This window comes from Pygocentrus nattereri, chromosome 3 (genome assembly GCF_015220715.1).
Source record: "Pygocentrus nattereri isolate fPygNat1 chromosome 3, fPygNat1.pri, whole genome shotgun sequence".
NCBI classification, from domain to species: domain Eukaryota; kingdom Metazoa; phylum Chordata; class Actinopteri; order Characiformes; family Serrasalmidae; genus Pygocentrus; species Pygocentrus nattereri.
Window position 1 is genome coordinate 15998405 of NC_051213.1, and position 19010 is coordinate 16017414.

Consider the following 19010-nt stretch of genomic DNA (forward strand, 5'->3'; position numbering starts at 1 on the left):
TTTAGTACAAACACACACACACACACACAGACCAACACAGGGATTTCCTTCAATCAGGTTGGGGGGTGGGGCAGTGATGGCAGGGGTAACAGTGATTGCTCCAATTCTGGGGGCTTTGACAAAGTTTCCACACGCACACACCCCAAAACAAACCCCAGAGTGAACAGGAGCCAAGGTGGGATTCCTGAGCCTTGCTGTAATACACAGCTGTGTTTCCCCAGGGTGCAGTGCAGAGAAAGCCTGTGGTTTAGCAGCTCCACAAGGATGCTTCGGAAACACTGAGACTGGTTTACTACCCCTCACTAAGAAAAAGGCAGAATAAAAGAAAGCCCCTCTGGGCTCGTCCAAACAACCACAGTTCCAGTCCCACAAGGATGCTTGTATGCAATTCTTTGATTTGTGTTTCAGCGACAAAGCCCAAGTTCACATTCCTCTTAAGACAAGCTTGCTCAAGCAAGCAGTATAAGACAAAATACAAAAAGGTGATCCACCCAGTGGTTTTAAAGCACATTTATTTGTCCATAAATTAAGAAAATATATTTAGATATATTTACAAAACACCACCAGCAGGAGAGGAGGGACAGGAATAATGAATAAAAGCAGTAGAACTTTCCATTAGCTTCCGGAGAGAAATCTTCCACTTCACTTTATTGAAAGCCTGTGCTCTCAAACCAGACTAAGCAGCTTGAGGTTTGTACTTAACAACTAAACCCAGAAACAGTTAAAACCACATTTTAAACTGAAACACATTCATCCTCATCATACATCACTTCATATTCTGCTGACTGTGATTTGGAATCAGATGTGGATACAGTTTAGCAGGCTACAGCAGTACAGACATGGTGACAAAAGCATTATATTGACTGATAGTTTATTACTTTTGCAGGAGAAACAGGTTTTGCATACCAAGCATCTGTAGAGATATAAAAATGACGTATGGTCCCGCAAACATATACACTATCTTTCAACACTCCTACAAACTCAAGCACAGAAGTGCACATACACTTAAAAACTACACACAGCTTCTTAAAGTATAGCACTGAAAGTAAAACTCTAAGCAAGAGCACAGAGCTTTGTTTTCTGGCCTGTACCCTAGAGCTACAATTGGGTAAATATTTTTGGAATCATCTGTGTTGCTAAGTCACACACACTGTTTTTGGATGCAAATGCTTCATATTACAAATAATTATTGATGAACTACTCATGTTCTGTTGCAACCAGGCAGTCATTGAATAAAGCTCCAGTTTCAAACATTGACCTACAGTGTGCTTCAAAGCCATTAGAACAAGCAAATATAAAAAAATGCACTAAAAAAAATCAAATGAATCAATGATACAAGCACAGCTGCAAAGACTTTTTACCCTGGACATTACAAATGTCATTCTGAAGCTGTGTCATCATTCTGTGTCAGCATCACGCCCATATTAGGAACTCCAGAACTCTAAGTAAATTTTCTCTATGAAAAATATGAATGGGAAACTGTGGGAAACAAAAAAAAAAATGTTCCAAAGCCTGTACAGACATTTTTCTTTCGAACATTGCCAGATCCTATTAACTATTAGGTCATTAATCCATGCAAGCAGTTTTAGCAGTTTTTAAGCAGACCGTGCTGGTATTTAGTAATGTTGATGTTTAACAGCAGACTTACTGTCATGTGTCATCATGTCAATGTGCAGTGTTAGCTTGTTTGTAGCACGCACTTAGCATTATTCATAATTTGACTGCTAACACCATTATTTCAGGACAAAACCAAGTTTTTTCCTGCAAAAGTAGGGATTTTCAAAAATGTTTTTCATCATATTTGTTTATAATATGTTGTTTAATATGTTTAATATATAATATGTTTATGATGTTGACAACAAAATGATGCACAATATTGCCTGACCACTCCACTGCTAATTAGACGGCAAGGACATTGCCAGTACAAGCAGGAACATGTGTCAGGTTTCCAACGAACAAGGCAACAGAGTTTGCCTTCCAAGTGCTATGAATAAAAGCTACTGATAAACTCTGTCTAGACAAATAGCAAACTGAAAAATAATTCTTGACACATCTGTTAGTTGTTGGTCCACAAATGGAATCTGGATAACTGTGATACAAAACCCTTCACAATTATTGGCACCCCTTGTTAAGATGTGTTAAAAGCCTTAAAATAAATTCAATTTTTATTTCAGAAGCATAATCTCACACTGAAAACTGTAGAAAAATGTAACCTTTAACTCAAGTGAATAAAAAAAACCCTGACTAAGAAATCATTATTTTTCATAAATTCATCTGTTCCACAATTATTGGCACCCCCAACAATTCCTAGAAAATAAATGTAATTGAAGCATTTCTGTCATTTCTACTGCCAGTTTATAAAGTTGATCAGAGTATCCAGGAACCTTTAATTAGTAATTCATCACTTCCTGTTTCCCTAGGGTATAAATATGACGTGACACAGAGGCCTGTTTCTCTTATCCACTCTTCAACATGGGAAAGACAAGAGAACACACCATTCAAGTAAGGCAGATGTGTGTCAGGCAATGGCTACAGGTAATAAGTCAGGCAGATGTGCGTCAGGCAATGGCTACAGGCAATAAGTCAAGCAATGGCTTCAAGAAAATCGCCACTCGCCTACACCTGCCCATATCTACAGTCAGAGGAATCATCAAGAAGTTTAAAACAACTGCAAAAGTGGCAAACAAGCCTGGACGAGAACACAAGTTTATCTTGCCACCACTCACAGTGAGGAGGATGGTAAGAGAAGTAAAAAGTTCTCCAAAGCTCACTTTGCATCAAAGAGTAGCATTTTGGGGTCACAAAGTCTCCATAACAAACAAGCTGTTTGGGAGGCAGGCACGGAAAAAGCCTTTTCTCACTTACAAGCATAAACATAAACGTCTGAAGTTCGCTAAGCAGTACTGGGACTTCAACCGGGACCATGTGCTTTGGTCAGATGAGACCAAGATAGAGCTTTTTGGCAACAAACGCTCTAAGTGGGTCTGGCGTAACACAAAAGATGAGTATGCGGATAAGCACCTCATACCCATTGTGAAGTATGGGGGAGGATCGGTGGTGCTGTGGGCCTGTTTCTCTTCCAATGGCCCTGGGAAGTGTGCATGGCATCATGAACACTTTGAAATACCAGGACATTTTAAATCCAAATCTGGTGGCCCCTGCCCGAAAGCTGAAGATGGGTCATCACTGTGTCTTTCAGAAAGATAATGACCCTAAACATGTGGCCAAATCTACACAAAAATGGGTCACCAGACACAAAATCAAGCTACTCCCATGGCCATCTCAGTCCCCAGACCTCAACCCAATTGAAAACCTGTGGGGTGAGTTGAAGGGGACAGTGCATAGGAGAGGATCCAGGACTCTGGACGATTTCGAGAGATTGTGCAGAGAGGAATGGTCGAAGATCCCTCTCTCTGTATTCTCCCATCTTGTGAAATGTTATAGGAGAACATTAAGTGCTGTCTTGTTTGCAAAAGGGGGTTGTACGAAGTATTAACATCAGGGGTGCCAATAATTGTGGCACAGATGATTTAAAAGATGTAAAAGAATTATTTCTTAATGTAGAATTTTTTTCCCACTGAATAAATGCAATTGAATTTAAGGTTGGATTTTTCTTTTCCTTTGCATTGTTGTCCTACATTATTAAAAAAAAAAAATTATTAGAAGCCTTAGAACACATCTTAACGAGGGGTGCCAATAATTGTGGAGGGCGCTGTATGTACACAAATACAGAATACTGAGCATCTCCTGCTGAGTACCCTGGTGACCTTTACACATGTACACAAAAATCAATTTCAAGTCAGCTATACTGGATTATGAGCAGGTAATGTTAAAAAGTAAAAAAAAAAAATTGAATATACCACAATGTGTAGCACCATGTCAGGAAAAAAAGAAAACAAGCACTGGAAAAAGCAGCATAAATGATTGTCATACTGTATATGCTGGAGAAATCAAACCAAAGCCGTGGTTTACAATTTACATTTATAATTCTCTCTCAGGTCAGACACGTGAAACTGATCTTTTTTTGGCATGCAAATCATCAGTGAATTCTCTGCCCACCTGGATAAAATAAGTGCACACATTTGTTCTCTACTATTCCCTCCTCACTCCTCCTCTTCCTCGTAAACTGCTCTCATGGCAGTATCTTGTTTTGGTACCTCCTCCTGCACGTGCTCAATAGCGACAATGCCTGTGAGGAGAGCGTAGCTCAACATGGCTGCTACAGCCACCAGGACGGACAGCAGCTGTTTGCGTCTCTTATACGGCTCATGATCAAAGTCACTCCCCTGCTGAGCGTTGGATGCTGGCCGTCCTACTCCCTCTGTCAACACACAAATCACAAACCTATATACAGGGTAGCTGTACAATTTTAAAAAATTAAAATCACTGCTTTTAAAAGCTTGGAAAGAAACAAAGGCTATTATCAAATCTTTCATACCCTTCAAAAGCTTGAAGAAAAAAAAAGGCAACATTGGAAATACAAGGTTTTGTTCAGACTGTGGCAATATATGACGCTGCAGGTGCGATACTGTTGTTCATTATATGACTACTGTACCCAAAATGGTTAAGCTAACCTCAAGGCACACTACATCTGTGACTGGTTCTCACCTCGACTCTCGCTGGGGAAGTAGAGGGACAGGACATTACAGCAGAAGCTGTTCAGGTTGTCCAGTGACCTCAGATGCTGCTGCAGTCTGCTGCTGGGCATCTTGATTTTCAGAAGAGGGGCCAAGTGACCAAACACATAGGCATCAAGAGAGGAGGGCCTAGAGAGCATAGTAAAGTATCACAACATATTACAAATCCAATTTGAAAAATATTGCAAAATATTACAAATCCAATTCCCAAAAAGTTGGGACAGTATGATGCAGGCAAATCAAAACAGAAAGTAATGATTTGTAAATCTGCTTAGATCTGCATTTAAATCAGTAAAGCAGTGCAAAAACAAGATATCTGAGGTTTTATCTAATCAAATTCATTTGTTTTTTTTTTGCAAATATACATGAATTCAATGCCTGCAACACATTGTAAAAAAGTTGGGACAGGGGCAATTTCAGACTAGGACTGCTGTAAATGTTAAGACATTTTAAACTCATCCGAATTCCTACGAAATACACAGTAAGTCAACCTTTCAGACTTTTTTACAGAAATAACGGACGTTGTGACATGACTGAAAATGGAAAAAAAATAAGTAAATACAGGATGAAACAGAATGTACTATTCAATATTGTGATCCGGACAGAATCGCAGACAAACGCGGATAAAATACTAACATGATTTATAAGGAAACAAATCACCAAGTGTCCAAAGGGTAAAGCAGCAAAGTAGTCAATATCCAGGCCAGAGTCAAAAACACAAATAAAAAAAAACACAAGCAGAGGGAAAAAGGGAAAAGGCAAAAATCCAGGAATCAAAGAACAGATCAAGAGGTCAAAATACGAAAAAAACAGTACATAGGAAGAACGCTCAGTAAGTCTCAATGAAACAATACATTGCAATGTAACTACCTAAAGCCCGGACTTAAATAGTCTAACCTAATTGGCACCTGACTAGAATGCAGGTGTGGAACATCAATAATCAGGGGACTGAGATCTCTGATAGGTTTGCGGTGGAGAGTTGGGAGATGTAGTCCATTTCCTGCATGGAAGGATCCGAATGCATGACAAATATCTTTCGCTTTTTTGGCATTTCACATACTGTCCTAATTTTTTTTCCAAATTGAGTTTGTATAAATATTACATTAGAAAGATGGGTCCAATTTGACAGCAGGCAAACATTCAGAATGACATTTTAAAAGATTAAAAAAAAAAGTGTGTGTATGTCTCCTTCTTCCGCTTGAGGATGCCCCACAGGTGCTCAATTGGGTTTAGGTCTGGAGACATATTTGGCCAGTCCATCACTTTTACCTTCAGCAAGCCAGTTGTCATCTTGGAGGTGTGTTTGGGATCATTACTGTGTTGGAAAACTGCCATGCGGTGCAGTTTACAAAGGGATGGGATCATGCTCTGCCTCAGAATGTCACAGTACATGTTGGAATTCATGTTTCCCTCAATGACCCGCATCGATCCAGTGCCAGCAGCACTCATGCAGCTCCAGACCATGATGCTACCACCATGCTACCACCACACTAGACCATAGGCAAGAAACAGTTGTCTTGGTACTCCTCACCAGGGCGCCATCACACATGCTGAACCAAACAAGTTTATCTTGGTCTCGTCAGACCACAGGACATGGTTCCAGTAATCCATGTTCTTGGACTGCTTATCTTCATCAAACTGTTTGCTGGCTTTCTTGTGCATCAGCGTCAGTAGAGGCTTCCTTCTGGGATGACGGCCACGCAGACTGAGTTGATGCACTGTGCAGGATATTGCGTACGGACTGAGCACTGACAGGCTGACCTCCCTCTTCTTCAACCTCTGCAGCAATGCTGGCAGCATTCATGCATCTATTTTTTTAAGCCAACCTCTGGATATGATGCTGAACACGTAGACTCAACTTCTCTGGTCGACCCTGATGAGACCTTTTCCGGTGGAACCTGTCCTGGAAAACCGCTGTATAACCTTGGGCACCATGCTATAGCTCAGTTTCAGGGTGTTAGGCCATCGTTGTGAAGAGGACAATTCTATTTCTCACATTCTCAGAGAGTTCTTTGTCATTTTGAATATCCAATGGCCAGTATGAGCAAATTGTACCCAAAACACCAAATTTAACAGCTTTGTTCCCATTCACACCTGTTACCTTGTAACCCTAGCAAGTCACATGACACCAGGGAAGGACAATGACACAATTCGGCACAATTTGGACATGTTCACTGTGAGGTGTACACACTTGTGTTGCCAGCTATTTAGACATTAATGGCTGTGTTTTTTTCAGAGAACAGTAAATCTATTCTGTTATACAAGCTGTACACTGACTACTTTAAGTTACCTCCAAGTTTCATTTGTATAGTGTTCTCATGAAAAGATGTAATAAAATATTTGCAGAATTGTCAAGAGTGTATTCACTTTTGTGAGATACTGTATATATAGACTATATTTCCAAAATATTTCGATCGTCTGCCTTCACACGCATATGAAATTGAATGACATCCCATTCTTAATCCATAGGGTTTAATATGATGTTGGCCCACCCTTTGCAGCTATAACAGCTTCAACTCTTTTGGGAAGGTTTTCCACAAGGGTTAGAAGTGTCTATGGGAATTTTTAACCATTCTTCCAGAAGCGCATTTCTGAGGTCCGACACTGCTGTTGGACGAGAAGGCCTGGCTCGCAGTCTCTGGCTTTAATACATCCCAAAGGTGTTCCATCAGGTTGCGGTCAGGACAGTCAAGTTCTTCCACACCAAACATGCCCGTCCATGTCTTTATGGACCTTGCTTTGTGCACTGGTGCGCAGTCATGTTGGAACAGGAAGGGGCCATCCCCAAACTGTTCCCACAAAGTTGAGAGCACGAAATTGTCCAAAATCTCTTGGTCTGCTGAAGCATTAAGAGTTCCATTCAATGGAATTAGGGGGCCGAGCCAAACTCCTGAACAACAACCCCACACCATAATCCCCCCTCCACCAAACTTTACACTTGGCACAATGCAGTCAGACAAGTACTGTTCTCTTGGCAACCACCAAACCCAGACTTGTCCATTGTATTGACATAAGGAGAAACGTGATTCGTCACACCAGAGAACATGTCTCCACTGCTCTAGAGTCCAGTGGCAGCGTGTTACACCACTGCATTCAACGCTTTGGTGATGTAAGGCTTGGATGCAGCTGCTCGGCCATGGAAACCCATTCCATGAAGCTCTCTACGCACTATTCTTGAGCTAATCTGAAGTCTACATGAAGTCTGGAGGTCTGTTGTGACTGAATCTGCAGAAAGTTGGCAACTTCTGCCAACTACACACCTTAGCATCCACTGACCCTGCTCTGTCATTTTACATGGCCTACGTAAAATGTTCGTGTTCCCCAAAACTTTACATGTTTAGACATCTCGAAATACCTTCTGGTGTCTAACTTAGAGCATTTCAATTAAGAGCAATAATTAATATGACAAGTGATGGCAAACTTTTCAATGCTATTGTTTTCAAATTGCTAGTTAGGTCTATGTGTCTCAAATAATGGTGGTGAAATTATTTTTAAATCACTGCTCACCAAAGATGTCATTTATGTATGTAAACTACCAATGTTAATTCAGTACATATACACATGGCCAGACATATCATTCCCATCACCTTCTTGGCTCTTGTGTGTCACTTTTAATAAAATGGCCCAATAATGTTTTGTGTGAATTTGTTCAGTCTGACTGTGGAGAAAACATTTTTCAGCTGGGAAACTACAAGCTAGAAAGGGTAATTCTAACAGAATAGCCAGTGTTTTTTGCTTAATACTTACGAATCCCCAAAGAAAAATTTGTTGGAGCCAAGGCGTTGAGACAGAAGATTCATGCACTCTTGTGCATCATGGTACATCTTCAGTGAGAAATACAAAGAAAAAGAAGAACAGACAGAACAAAAAAATAGAGATCATATTATAAAAGAAGAAAATCAGTCCCGCTGAGACTTAATCCAAGCATTTAATTACAGTTTGCATGTTTTTTTCCTATGGAGAATAAATCACAGTATCATTATTAGGTCCATGAGGCTGCCACATTGGCTTCCATGACATCATCAGAGTGTAGCTGCAGAGATGAACAGTGATGAAAGACAAGTCTGCATGACTGACTGTGAGTGTACTACAAGTACTTCCCCCAACATGTTTGGCTGTAATATTCAGATAATCACACAGACCTTCATTATTTGAATCATGTTTGCCAAATCAGCAGTGGGCCTATACTTTGCAGCAGAGTTCTCTTTAAGACTCCTTCCTTTGATCCCTATTAGTTTTGCAAGGCCAGACATGACTGCCTAATGAGAATGTCTGGGGACAACTATGAGAAATTTTAGGTTCAATGTGGGTGGAAATGTTGACTTATTAGGGTGAGAATAATCTAAGTGTGAATTATTTTACTCAATCCAAAGCTGAAAGGGAGTGATGATGTGTTTGTCAGCACTGCCTGATGGGCAGCTCTAAAGAAAACTCCAATTAGGCAGGTAGATGTGTGTGTCGCATTCACAGAGAACACATTTCAAGCAGTAACAATAAACATCATGTCTTGTAAGGAAACGTCTTTCATTTGCTTGTTTTGTGTTATTTATTATACCTCAGAGTTAAAAGGGCATACATTAGATTAATTTGCGGGTGGGTTTTAAAGGGAATGTACCCTTTTGTTGCAATCAAGTCACAAACGTTTACTTTCCACACATGTAAACTCATTATGAGATCAAGTTAGGTCCTGCAAGACTACACAACTATACACTATATTCAAGTTCAATATAGTATTATGGCACCATTACTGGACTTAAAGCTTGGGGAAATTGTGAAAACAGAGAGGCACAGCAAAGGCTCACAGAGTATTGTGCACTCCTCCAAAGCCTCTACATCGTTTAAATAAAGTGCTTTAATGTTGTTGTTTTGATAGCTGGATTGTGTTTATGTCATGCTTGGGTTTAAATCATGCCCTTTCTTGTTTTTAACTAGTGTGATTACTCTCCATGTGGGAGCAGTTCCCAACCCTTCTGCACCCAGGCTTGAATGACTGGGCTTTTTCTAAAACTGCTGGAGAAATTGTTTTGGGGAGTGTCAGTTATTAAGAGGGTTTTATTTAAGAACTTTTATTGGTACAAGAACCAATCTGTGTAGTATATTAACTTAAGCTATGAAGAATCAAGATATTGTTACACATAAAATATTGAAAAATACACGTATTTTTGATTTATATTGTATCGTTACACCCCTATTACATTCCACTTTCTTTCATGAAATCCCAGCACTTCTACCTCTCTAACCTACTATTCTATATCTCTTTACCTCTTTCTCAGCCTCCTCGCCGGCCTCCAAGGTGCTGTTTCCCTGCATGAGTCTCACTCTCTCTAGCTGCTGTCGCTGCATACGGCTTGGCAGAAAGAAGTTGAGGGGAAAGGAGATGTTCTCTGCATGCCAGCGCCGTGTCACCTCCACATAGTTCTTAGGATCAATCCACAGAGTGTAAATCTGCAGGAGTGTGCAAGAGACAAAAAGGGAAGGTAAAAAAAAACGAGAATGAGAGAAAACAAGGGGAAATAATGCAGGAAAATATCCAAGCTTCTCAAAAAAGTGTGAAATCACTGTTCTAAAACTATACCAAAATGTTATTTGCATAGCACAAAGCACAAGCTTCACAGGATTTCTCTTTATAACAGCAATTCAAGGTCATTCAAAAAAATCTGGTTGAATTCAGTTTAGGAGTACTTCTTCAGTGTTAAAGCAACACGAGGAAAACAATGATATACATTAGACGGATAAAGTCTAGGTACATCCCCAGGCTGCCTTTAATTTTCAGTGGTGGAGGAGCTAAAGAGAGTACAACTACAGCTCTGCTGGCTCCGACTGAGGGCAAACTGTCTGGAATTTTTATACAACAGCCACTAAATACCGGAGATAATAACCCCCTCACCCTCTACCTACTAATGAGTCGTAGGGGGAAAAGGACAACAGAAGAGAGAGCTTGCAATGGAGAAAAACTCCAAGGCATATAACGAGAGGAAACAAGAAAGTAATTCTGATAAGATAGTGGCCCTCTTCCAATAACTGTTGCCCCCGTCCACTTTTCCTTATCATGAGGACTGATCGGCTCTCAGTGAGTACAGGACTTGATCACTTATCGCCACAAGCTCGCTTATACATTCCTCATGTGTTTCTCACCAGAGCAGGCATCAGCTTTTCCTCCAGCAGGGAGATAAACGCAAGAGTGTCTGCTCCTTCCTTTGCTGACAGGTCATAGTCTGCATTGTATTTCTGAAACAAATGGAAAAATCACATCTTGTTATGTTGCATGAGATACACAAATTTAGATCAGACTGTCAAATCCATGAAGAACAACTGAAATCTTTCTTCATGACCTGTGCCATCATAATACAACACCGAACATTCTAGTTTAAAAGTTCCATCTCATGAATGTTAAATGTAACATGCCACTGGCTGATTACAGTGAGATAAGCATGGACGTGAAAAAGTGGCAAAGTATTTTCAAACCTCTTAAGTAAATGCTAAACTACTAGTAGAACCATAACGAGCTGTCTAGTTTCCCTCTCTATAAAACAAACATAACAACAGGTCTTCAGGGAGTTCAGGCTTGTTTTCCCCCGCCAGCACCCCCCTGTTCCATCCAACTCAACACAACAGGAAACACTCATTAAGCAATTACATTATTCTGCACAGTTCAAGATAAGTAGGATTGTCGATTATACACTAAACACCGTACATAATGCTCCATGAAAGCACACAAAATTTAGTTATGTTTTATGATTAGTTCTGTTTTATGATGAGAAAGTGACCATCGTCACCTTTTTTTTTGGAGTCCACAACAATGTTCCATGGCATACAAAAAAACTTCCATCCTGCTTTCATTTGAGAACTGGCTTGCCTTTTCTTTAACTGAAATATCTGTAGACAAGTGATCGTCTTTGCATTATCCATGGCTTCCCAGCAGTTAGAACAAAAAAGATTACAATAATACACATTTTACAATAATCATGAAAGTACTGGGACTATACAAAAAATATTTAGAGGATTGGATGAATTTGTGACTGCAAATTCCTGGAGGGACTGTAATACATTCTGTCAACTTCAAAGGCTTCCTACAAAGACTTAATTCCACTTACAGTTGTAAGCTTCTCACAAAACCTTCATAAGACAGAAGAATCGTCAGATAGGTCACCTGTTTCCTGAGCTGGATGATGATCTTGCTGGGTTGAGAGAAGCTCCCCTCCTCTTTGGTCTTCAGGGCTGGGAGAATGCCTAGCAGACAAGCCACAACATACCATGAACATGCATTGGGGTTCAGTTAGTGTGCAAGTACACATCCTGCTATCATACCACAGTAAGACTGCTGCATGCGATACTCACACTACTAGGTGCAGTAGTAGTACTTTATAACTGCTATTAGTATCCAGTGCTGTTATACTGCAGAGAGCTACTACTGCTAACACTAACCAATGTATACCATGTATACAACTAAAAGAAAGCCTTATCAGTTCAGGGAAGTGGGGTTGGTGACTTTGAGCACGGCAAATAAAATAGTAGACAAAGAAGACAAGGACACAGAAAGCAAAAACATGGAAAGACAAATAAACAGAAAGAAAGATTCAAGATAAGGTTGTTATTAGAGGAAAGAAGAGGTCCAACAGTGGCCAAATTCCTTCAGTCATCCTCCAACTCAAACAGAACTGGTTCAAATCATTCCAGCATATGTGTGGTCAGTCCTAACCTTGCATAGACTCTTTCCGCCAGCACATGCAATCTGATTAGCCTAAAAGCAACACACTGACAATAATGATGTGTGGCTGCCAAGAGACTGACCATTAACACCCACAGAGAAAAAAAAAACAGCTTACCTGTTGGACTCCTCCAGGGGTTGGAGATCTTGTGAATTTTCAGGGGTGCGCCAGCAAAGCGTGCATATGCCTAGAAATGTAAAGGATCTTTTAAGAAGCCAACAAGTTATAAGCACACTAGGATACAAACAGCTATAATTATGCTATAGTAGCTACACATATTTACAGACTAGTACTTCAGATATGTTGTTTTAAAGTGGGTACATTAAACAATGTTCCTTTGCTCACTGCATGTTCTAGTACCATTTAATGAAAATCTAAACTAAGTTCATGATACAAAAGCAATGGTCATCGCCACTGGAAATCAAGCATAATTATATCTAGATAAATTTCATAAAACATTACTCATCAACATCAAGATAACAGCTAATAGCTGTTCTTGTATGTCAATACAGTCACAGTGCACTTCATGAACTCTGTGACCCTGTAATTGGTCTGAACAATTGCAAGTGGTATCTGGCATTTCTCAGCAGATGGACACACACACACACAGTACAAAAACACTTAAAATACTTGTATATAACTGTTCAGTAGTTTAAGCAATTAGAAATGCCTGATGTTAATGCAAAAAGCATATGGCCAAATAAAAGTAACTAACTACAACCAACTGCAGAGGTAAAGGTCATTATTTTTTTTATTAGTCTACTTGCAGTGAAACTTTGTGGCCTGATTCTAGCACAGCTTTCCAGGGCTCAGCCAGGTAAGGAACAAATTTATTTCCACATGTAATCAAATCAAAACCAGGACAAACCTGTCAGGGGCCAATGGTTATGCCAGAGTAGAGGGCAATAACACTCCCTATAAGCTAATTCTGTTTAGGGCTCACATCCACAGCAGTATGAACAATACAGACAGCATGGTCCTGTAAAAATGAGCTGAATAGCAAGAAACAAAAATACTAACCCCCCCCCCCCGTCATAAAAATAACTGCCTGGCCTCATACAGCACAGTTACAAAGACAGGCGAAGAACTGTTAGGAAACCTCTTTCCACTGGCGTCCTCGTTTTTTAAGCATAGGAAATTTCTGACATGGTGTGAAGTATTTCAGTTCAACTTGTAAAACTGCAGGTTTGAAGCCTAATTTCCAGTTGGCAGCTCATTTTCTAAGGAGGGGAAAATGTGTGTATGAGCTGACAGGGGTGTCGGCGGAATCAGAATGGAAAATGAAAAGAGAGGGAAACAAAAAGAGACAGGAACGCATAGAAGTTTAGTATTAATTTTATAATTAGTCCTACGACTGTAGTCAATAACTTACAGACCATGTGGAATGAAGCATATTCTTGAAAATTAATCAAAGGGTAGTCTAGACTTAATGTAGACTTGATCTGTGTTCACTGGGCCTGGTAGTGTTGTACTGGTTGTAATGCACAGTTATTATGTTTTTTTATTTACCAAAAGAAAGCAGTTCACTGCTCATCTGGCAAAGAGAAAACAGCCAACTGCTGTATCACTATGCATGAATTTTAAACTTAATGACCAGACACACACAGATTTTATAATCTCTACAGAAAAGCACTATCAAAAGGATGCAGTGGTCTGGCACACTCACATGTGAGCCTAAAGTGACCATGCTCAATGCCAAGCATTGGCTAGAGGGTTATAAAGCCTTGCAAGCCTGTAAAACAGTGGAACTGTGTTCTTTGGACTGATGGCACTCCATCCATTACTTCTGGAATGAGCTGGACCAGCATTTGTGATCCAGAGCTAACCATCCAACATTAGTGCCTGAACTCCCTAATGATTTTACTGCTAAATGCAATCAAATCCTCCCAGCAATGTTCCAACATCTAGTGATTGTTTTTCCAGAAGAGTAGTGGCTGTTGCTGCAGCAAAAAGGAGACAAACTCCCTATTAATTGCCTTGATTTCAGAAAAAATGCTGGATGAGCACATGTCTTCAGACTTCTGAACACACAGCATTCCTGTAAAAAGTCAACACAAACTGATATTGGTGTTATGATTATTTACTTTGTAACATTTGTCCTACTAAAAGTTAGTCTGTACTAAAAGGAACTTTGTACTAAGCTGTCAAATGCCTCACAGCATCTTTAAAAGCAGAACACCACAAAGTAGTTGAAAAAAGGCTTTTTATAGGCAAGGAAGATCCAAATGATGTCACTTTTCTATTTCTACTATCATAATAAAACTGAAAAATGCTGTGGAAATAAACAGATTATTTCCAGATGACTTCTTTAAGACAAAGAGGCAAGGGTGCTGTTTGTCATAGCTGGAGAATGGTTCTGGTTTCAAATGTGTTAGGTTAGAACCATGAAAGCCACATCATATCCTTTGCCTGCTTTTACCATGACACAGTTTTACTGTGTTACTGTCCTTTAACCTTTAATTTTTGGGAATAAAAAGAATATAAACATGGCAGATATGAAGTCACATATCAAGATGCAGACACTCTAGCAGACAGGGAGATAAAATAGAAGGGGAGAGACAGAAGAGGGTGGGCAATGTCACGGAAAACATGGCTAATTTCTTCCACCATGTTTGCAGGTCTTAAAGTTCCTGTTCAAAGCTGGGTGAGGAACTACAAAGGAGAGTACTGAAGAAAAAGTGCGATGCCCTAAGGAAAGAATGTAGGCACAGAGGGCAACAACCTACTAAAGAATAGCAAATGATGCTGCAGAGTTTGAAAAATTAAGAATTCTCTTCCAAAGCAAATGCTTTAGTCACTTTCCTTAATGAAAAACTCTAAATCTAAACTGATCAGCACCAAATCATAAAAACACATTATGTGAATCTGTCTAAAGGTAGTTAACAGGTTGTGAAATCAATGTATACACATTCCTCACCAATTAAAGAGAACCTTTTCAAAAGGGACCACTCACTAAGAGTCTCACAATAATGACAGAGCCCTAAAACTCTTCTGTTACGCTAACCTGATTGTAGTATGTAGTTTAGACTAAAGTTTGTTGCACAATTGCAGAATCCAGAAATTAGAAGACACATTGTACCTAGAAGTATCTTTAACATTGTTATTCATCATCTGATGTGTAGTGGAGAAGAGAAAATCCACAGCTGTGCTCTAAAATTCTCCAGTATTTTTGCTCCTTGTTGCAGCAGTGCAGCCAGTTGGTAAAGCACCATTAACGACATCAAAGTCTGAGATCACGGCTTCAAATTTATAGGTGAATTCCTCTACAATTTTAAACTGCATGTCGTAAAACCAGAGACAATCCAGGATGAAAATAAATCATTCGTATGGTTATAAGCTCTGGCATGCCCAGAGGCTGTCCAGAAGAAACATGAACAGGAAAGCTGCCGCAGGCCAATTACTTCTGCTGGCACATGCAACTCACAGTTTACAACACGGCACCAGTTTGTTACACTCAACCCAAAAGCACTGTCTGGGAGATTTACAGTATCATCAGTAACAATGGACCAGTACATGTATTTTTTTTTGGGGGGGGAGGGTGGATCCCCCCAATGAGCAATGACACAACTGGTTCTGTGATTGACTGTGATTGACCACTATGTTTAGCTTTGAAAAAGCAAGAGTGATTTAGATGGGCAACAATGCAATACACATTCTAAGCAAACATATGATTTAGCTATGATTTGTTAAATTTGGAATACAATTAGACTATATGTTTCCATACAGTCAATGTGAGAGCGTAAGGATGTCGCTAACCATTCGCTACTGTGTCAAGAATCAGCCTGTGGTTACAGACCACACTAAGGAGAAGAAAAAAAACTTTTCCCAACCGCCAAGGAGAGGAAAGTTCTCAACATAAATTCCAAAAGCACCTCATTGGGTGAGGTAGGCCAAAATATAGCCTTTAGATTTTATACTGCTTAATTATTACAGCATGTTCACAATGTCTGACAATAAAAAGGGAGCCTCAGTCCTCATCTTTGAGTTTTTCTTAATAGCAATACCAATAGCTGTTGTCAACTTGCCATGTATTGAAAACCAATAAGGACAAAAAAATCCATTTCCTTAGAAGACAACCCACACTATTTGAAAGTAAAAAAAGGTTAGAGACCTTGAAACAACAATGCTGAATCACATTAAACCCACTTGGCAACAGCGGTGATGCAGAGACATGGATATGGTTTTTGCGGTAAAACACAGTGGAAAAGTAAGAAGAGTTGAGGAAATCTTTTCAAGAGGGCTCACTTCTCCACTTTCAACAGTAGAAACCCACAAGCCAAAGAAATTACTTCAACTATTTTTTTTCACTCTTTACTACTGATGGCTTTATTTTTTTTAAGTTAAATCCTGAGCAGACAATCAAACCAATAGTTATGAATAGCAGGCAACCGCAATATCTGCCTAAGGACTGGGTTAATGAATGGTAATTTGACTAGAGAAATACTGTGAAGATTTTGAAGGCAGATGTTGTATATTGTGTATTCAAGCCATGCTATGTGCACATGTGTGTGCAGGAGAGGCAATGCCACCTAGCAACACACGTGAACTACAGACAAAATGGTGGTCAGGCCTAAACATTCAAAATTACAGATGTGGTCTGTATAACTACTACATTGTAACTATGATAGAGAATTGGTATGATAGAAGTTTGGTATCAGACATGAAGCATTCATTAGCTCATGATCCCTTTGTACACAGTTGGGTCTCTGTCTTTTATTTAAGAAAGTGTACCCAATGTCCAGTCCAGTCTGTCATGCAGAATTATCCTGATGTTGGGCCTAAATGTTGCAAACATTGTATACTGAATTAAACAAACCTAATCATACTTTGCAAGCTGATCTGCAATTTCCCCCTGGGATCAATAAAGGAATCTGAATCTGAAAGCCCACTGCATCTGCAACATCTGTGGCCACATCAGTGATGGGTCTAATAAGAACACAGCTGTGATGTGGTAAATGGTTGAGAGTTATTCAAATCAGACAGCAGAGTAGAAGAAAGAAATATCACACAGCCTGGACCACTTTATGCTACAACGTTATATCTTCAAATACTTGACAGAAATGACAGAAATACTGAATTTAATTACTGGCCCAGAACATCCAACATGTCCAATGTTTCTGCTGTAATCAAAAGGAAGGTCATGTACGTATGCTGTATAATTATTTGTAGATCATAAGCGGAACTACAACAGATTCCAAAGGTATTGGATGGACCTGGGGCTTTAAACCCTTCTAGCTTATGCTTGGCATGTGCACGGCGACTGTCTGCTCAAGAGAGTCCTATTCTATTAGCTATGCTTTTCCATGGAGACTATATAAGTTATACTATATACTATATATAGAATGCCAGATTGTGTCAGCAAAGAGCGCAACTCAATTCACCAATGAAAAAGGGTGTCTGGATCCTTTTGGACACGCAGTGCATATTAGTACTTGGTTGCTTTAAGCTACTTGCATGTAATCCACAATTATTGAGAAGCAAAAACTAAGTGGAATGGCACTTAACCATTCCTTAAAGTTGGTCTGACAGTTCATTTTTGTCATATTCTCTTCTCGTGCCCAACATTATGTTAGTATTAGCTAACTGTCAAGATTTAACCTACACTGAGGGAGACAGTTCCATCAAATACAGCAAGTGGTGTAAAAGCAAGTCTTAGGGCTTAAAGCTTAAACATTTACTCACTACATACATATCGGGTTGTGTAGGCTGTAGACTTCACAAAGGAATAATGTAGAGAGTAAGACATTTCAGCTTAAGTGAAAGCCCACCTGCAAGATTCAATATAGCTTAAGTTGGTTCTTATTAGCCAGCTTCTTATTCCATGTTTCCGTTCCACCTTAAATGGTGCAGCAGTTAGTAGTTAGCTACTGCACCAGTTTCTGGCGCTAGAACGCAATTACTGTACCAGGTTAAGGTGGAACGGAAAATTCGAAGCTGGCGAATGAGAACCAAACTTCAGTCACGTTAAGTCTAGTTCAACACTCCGCAAGCGCAGCCCGACCAGGATTAGTTGGATACATTGGCCTAAATTAAGTGAGTTGTATGTAAGCTACTCTTATTCATACCGGCACCACGAGAGTCGGACTCAGTGACTGATAAACAGCGGGAGCTACACCAGACACCAGAAGCTCCCGCTGTCTGAGGGTAAAGCTGCTGGAAACAGAGCGCCCTTAAAGACCCACCAGAACAATAAGACTGTCCGTATCGACTGAAGGTAAGCCCCAGCTGCCCTTCCAGCAAAACAACTCTGAGGGAGCCGCCATCTTCGCATCACACCCCTTCTAACACGGGAATTACACAGGACCCTCCCGGAAACAGCACGGCGTAGATTCGGGAGAACCTATAATAAAGGTCCTGTCAAAATATTATTAATAATAACTGGGTGCGATTTTCCCCAAAACGTTGATACATATTTTAAGTGTAAAATATGGCTGTATTTAACAAGTCCTCGTTCTAAATATACAAAACATGGAGCGTAATAGTAACGTTATTCATAGAAACATTTAAAATAATAGTGCTATATTTTTGACAATGGTGTTAGGAGTTTCTGAAATGAAACACTGAGTCTCTCAAAATATGTATACACTTTTTAAAGATGGATTGCAGTAGACCTTTATTATCTTTATTATTCGCAATTTTTGCTAAATACACATATATTCTCTAT

The 19010-nt window shown here is 39.8% G+C and overlaps 1 protein-coding gene across 1 annotated transcript; it reads right to left on the reverse strand.

The window, feature by feature from the left end:
- Positions 1-495: 495 nt before the first annotated feature.
- Positions 496-18656, reverse strand: mtx1a (metaxin 1a). The gene is made up of 8 exons (XM_017713110.2): positions 18529-18656; positions 12464-12533; positions 11788-11867; positions 10773-10865; positions 9900-10082; positions 8385-8461; positions 4609-4766; positions 496-4321 (listed from the first exon to the last, which is right to left on the reverse strand). The coding sequence occupies exons 1-8, from the start codon at positions 18607-18609 to the stop codon at positions 4104-4106; spliced, it is 960 nt and encodes a 319-aa protein (XP_017568599.1). The 5' UTR covers positions 18610-18656; the 3' UTR covers positions 496-4103.
- Positions 18657-19010: the final 354 nt, after the last annotated feature.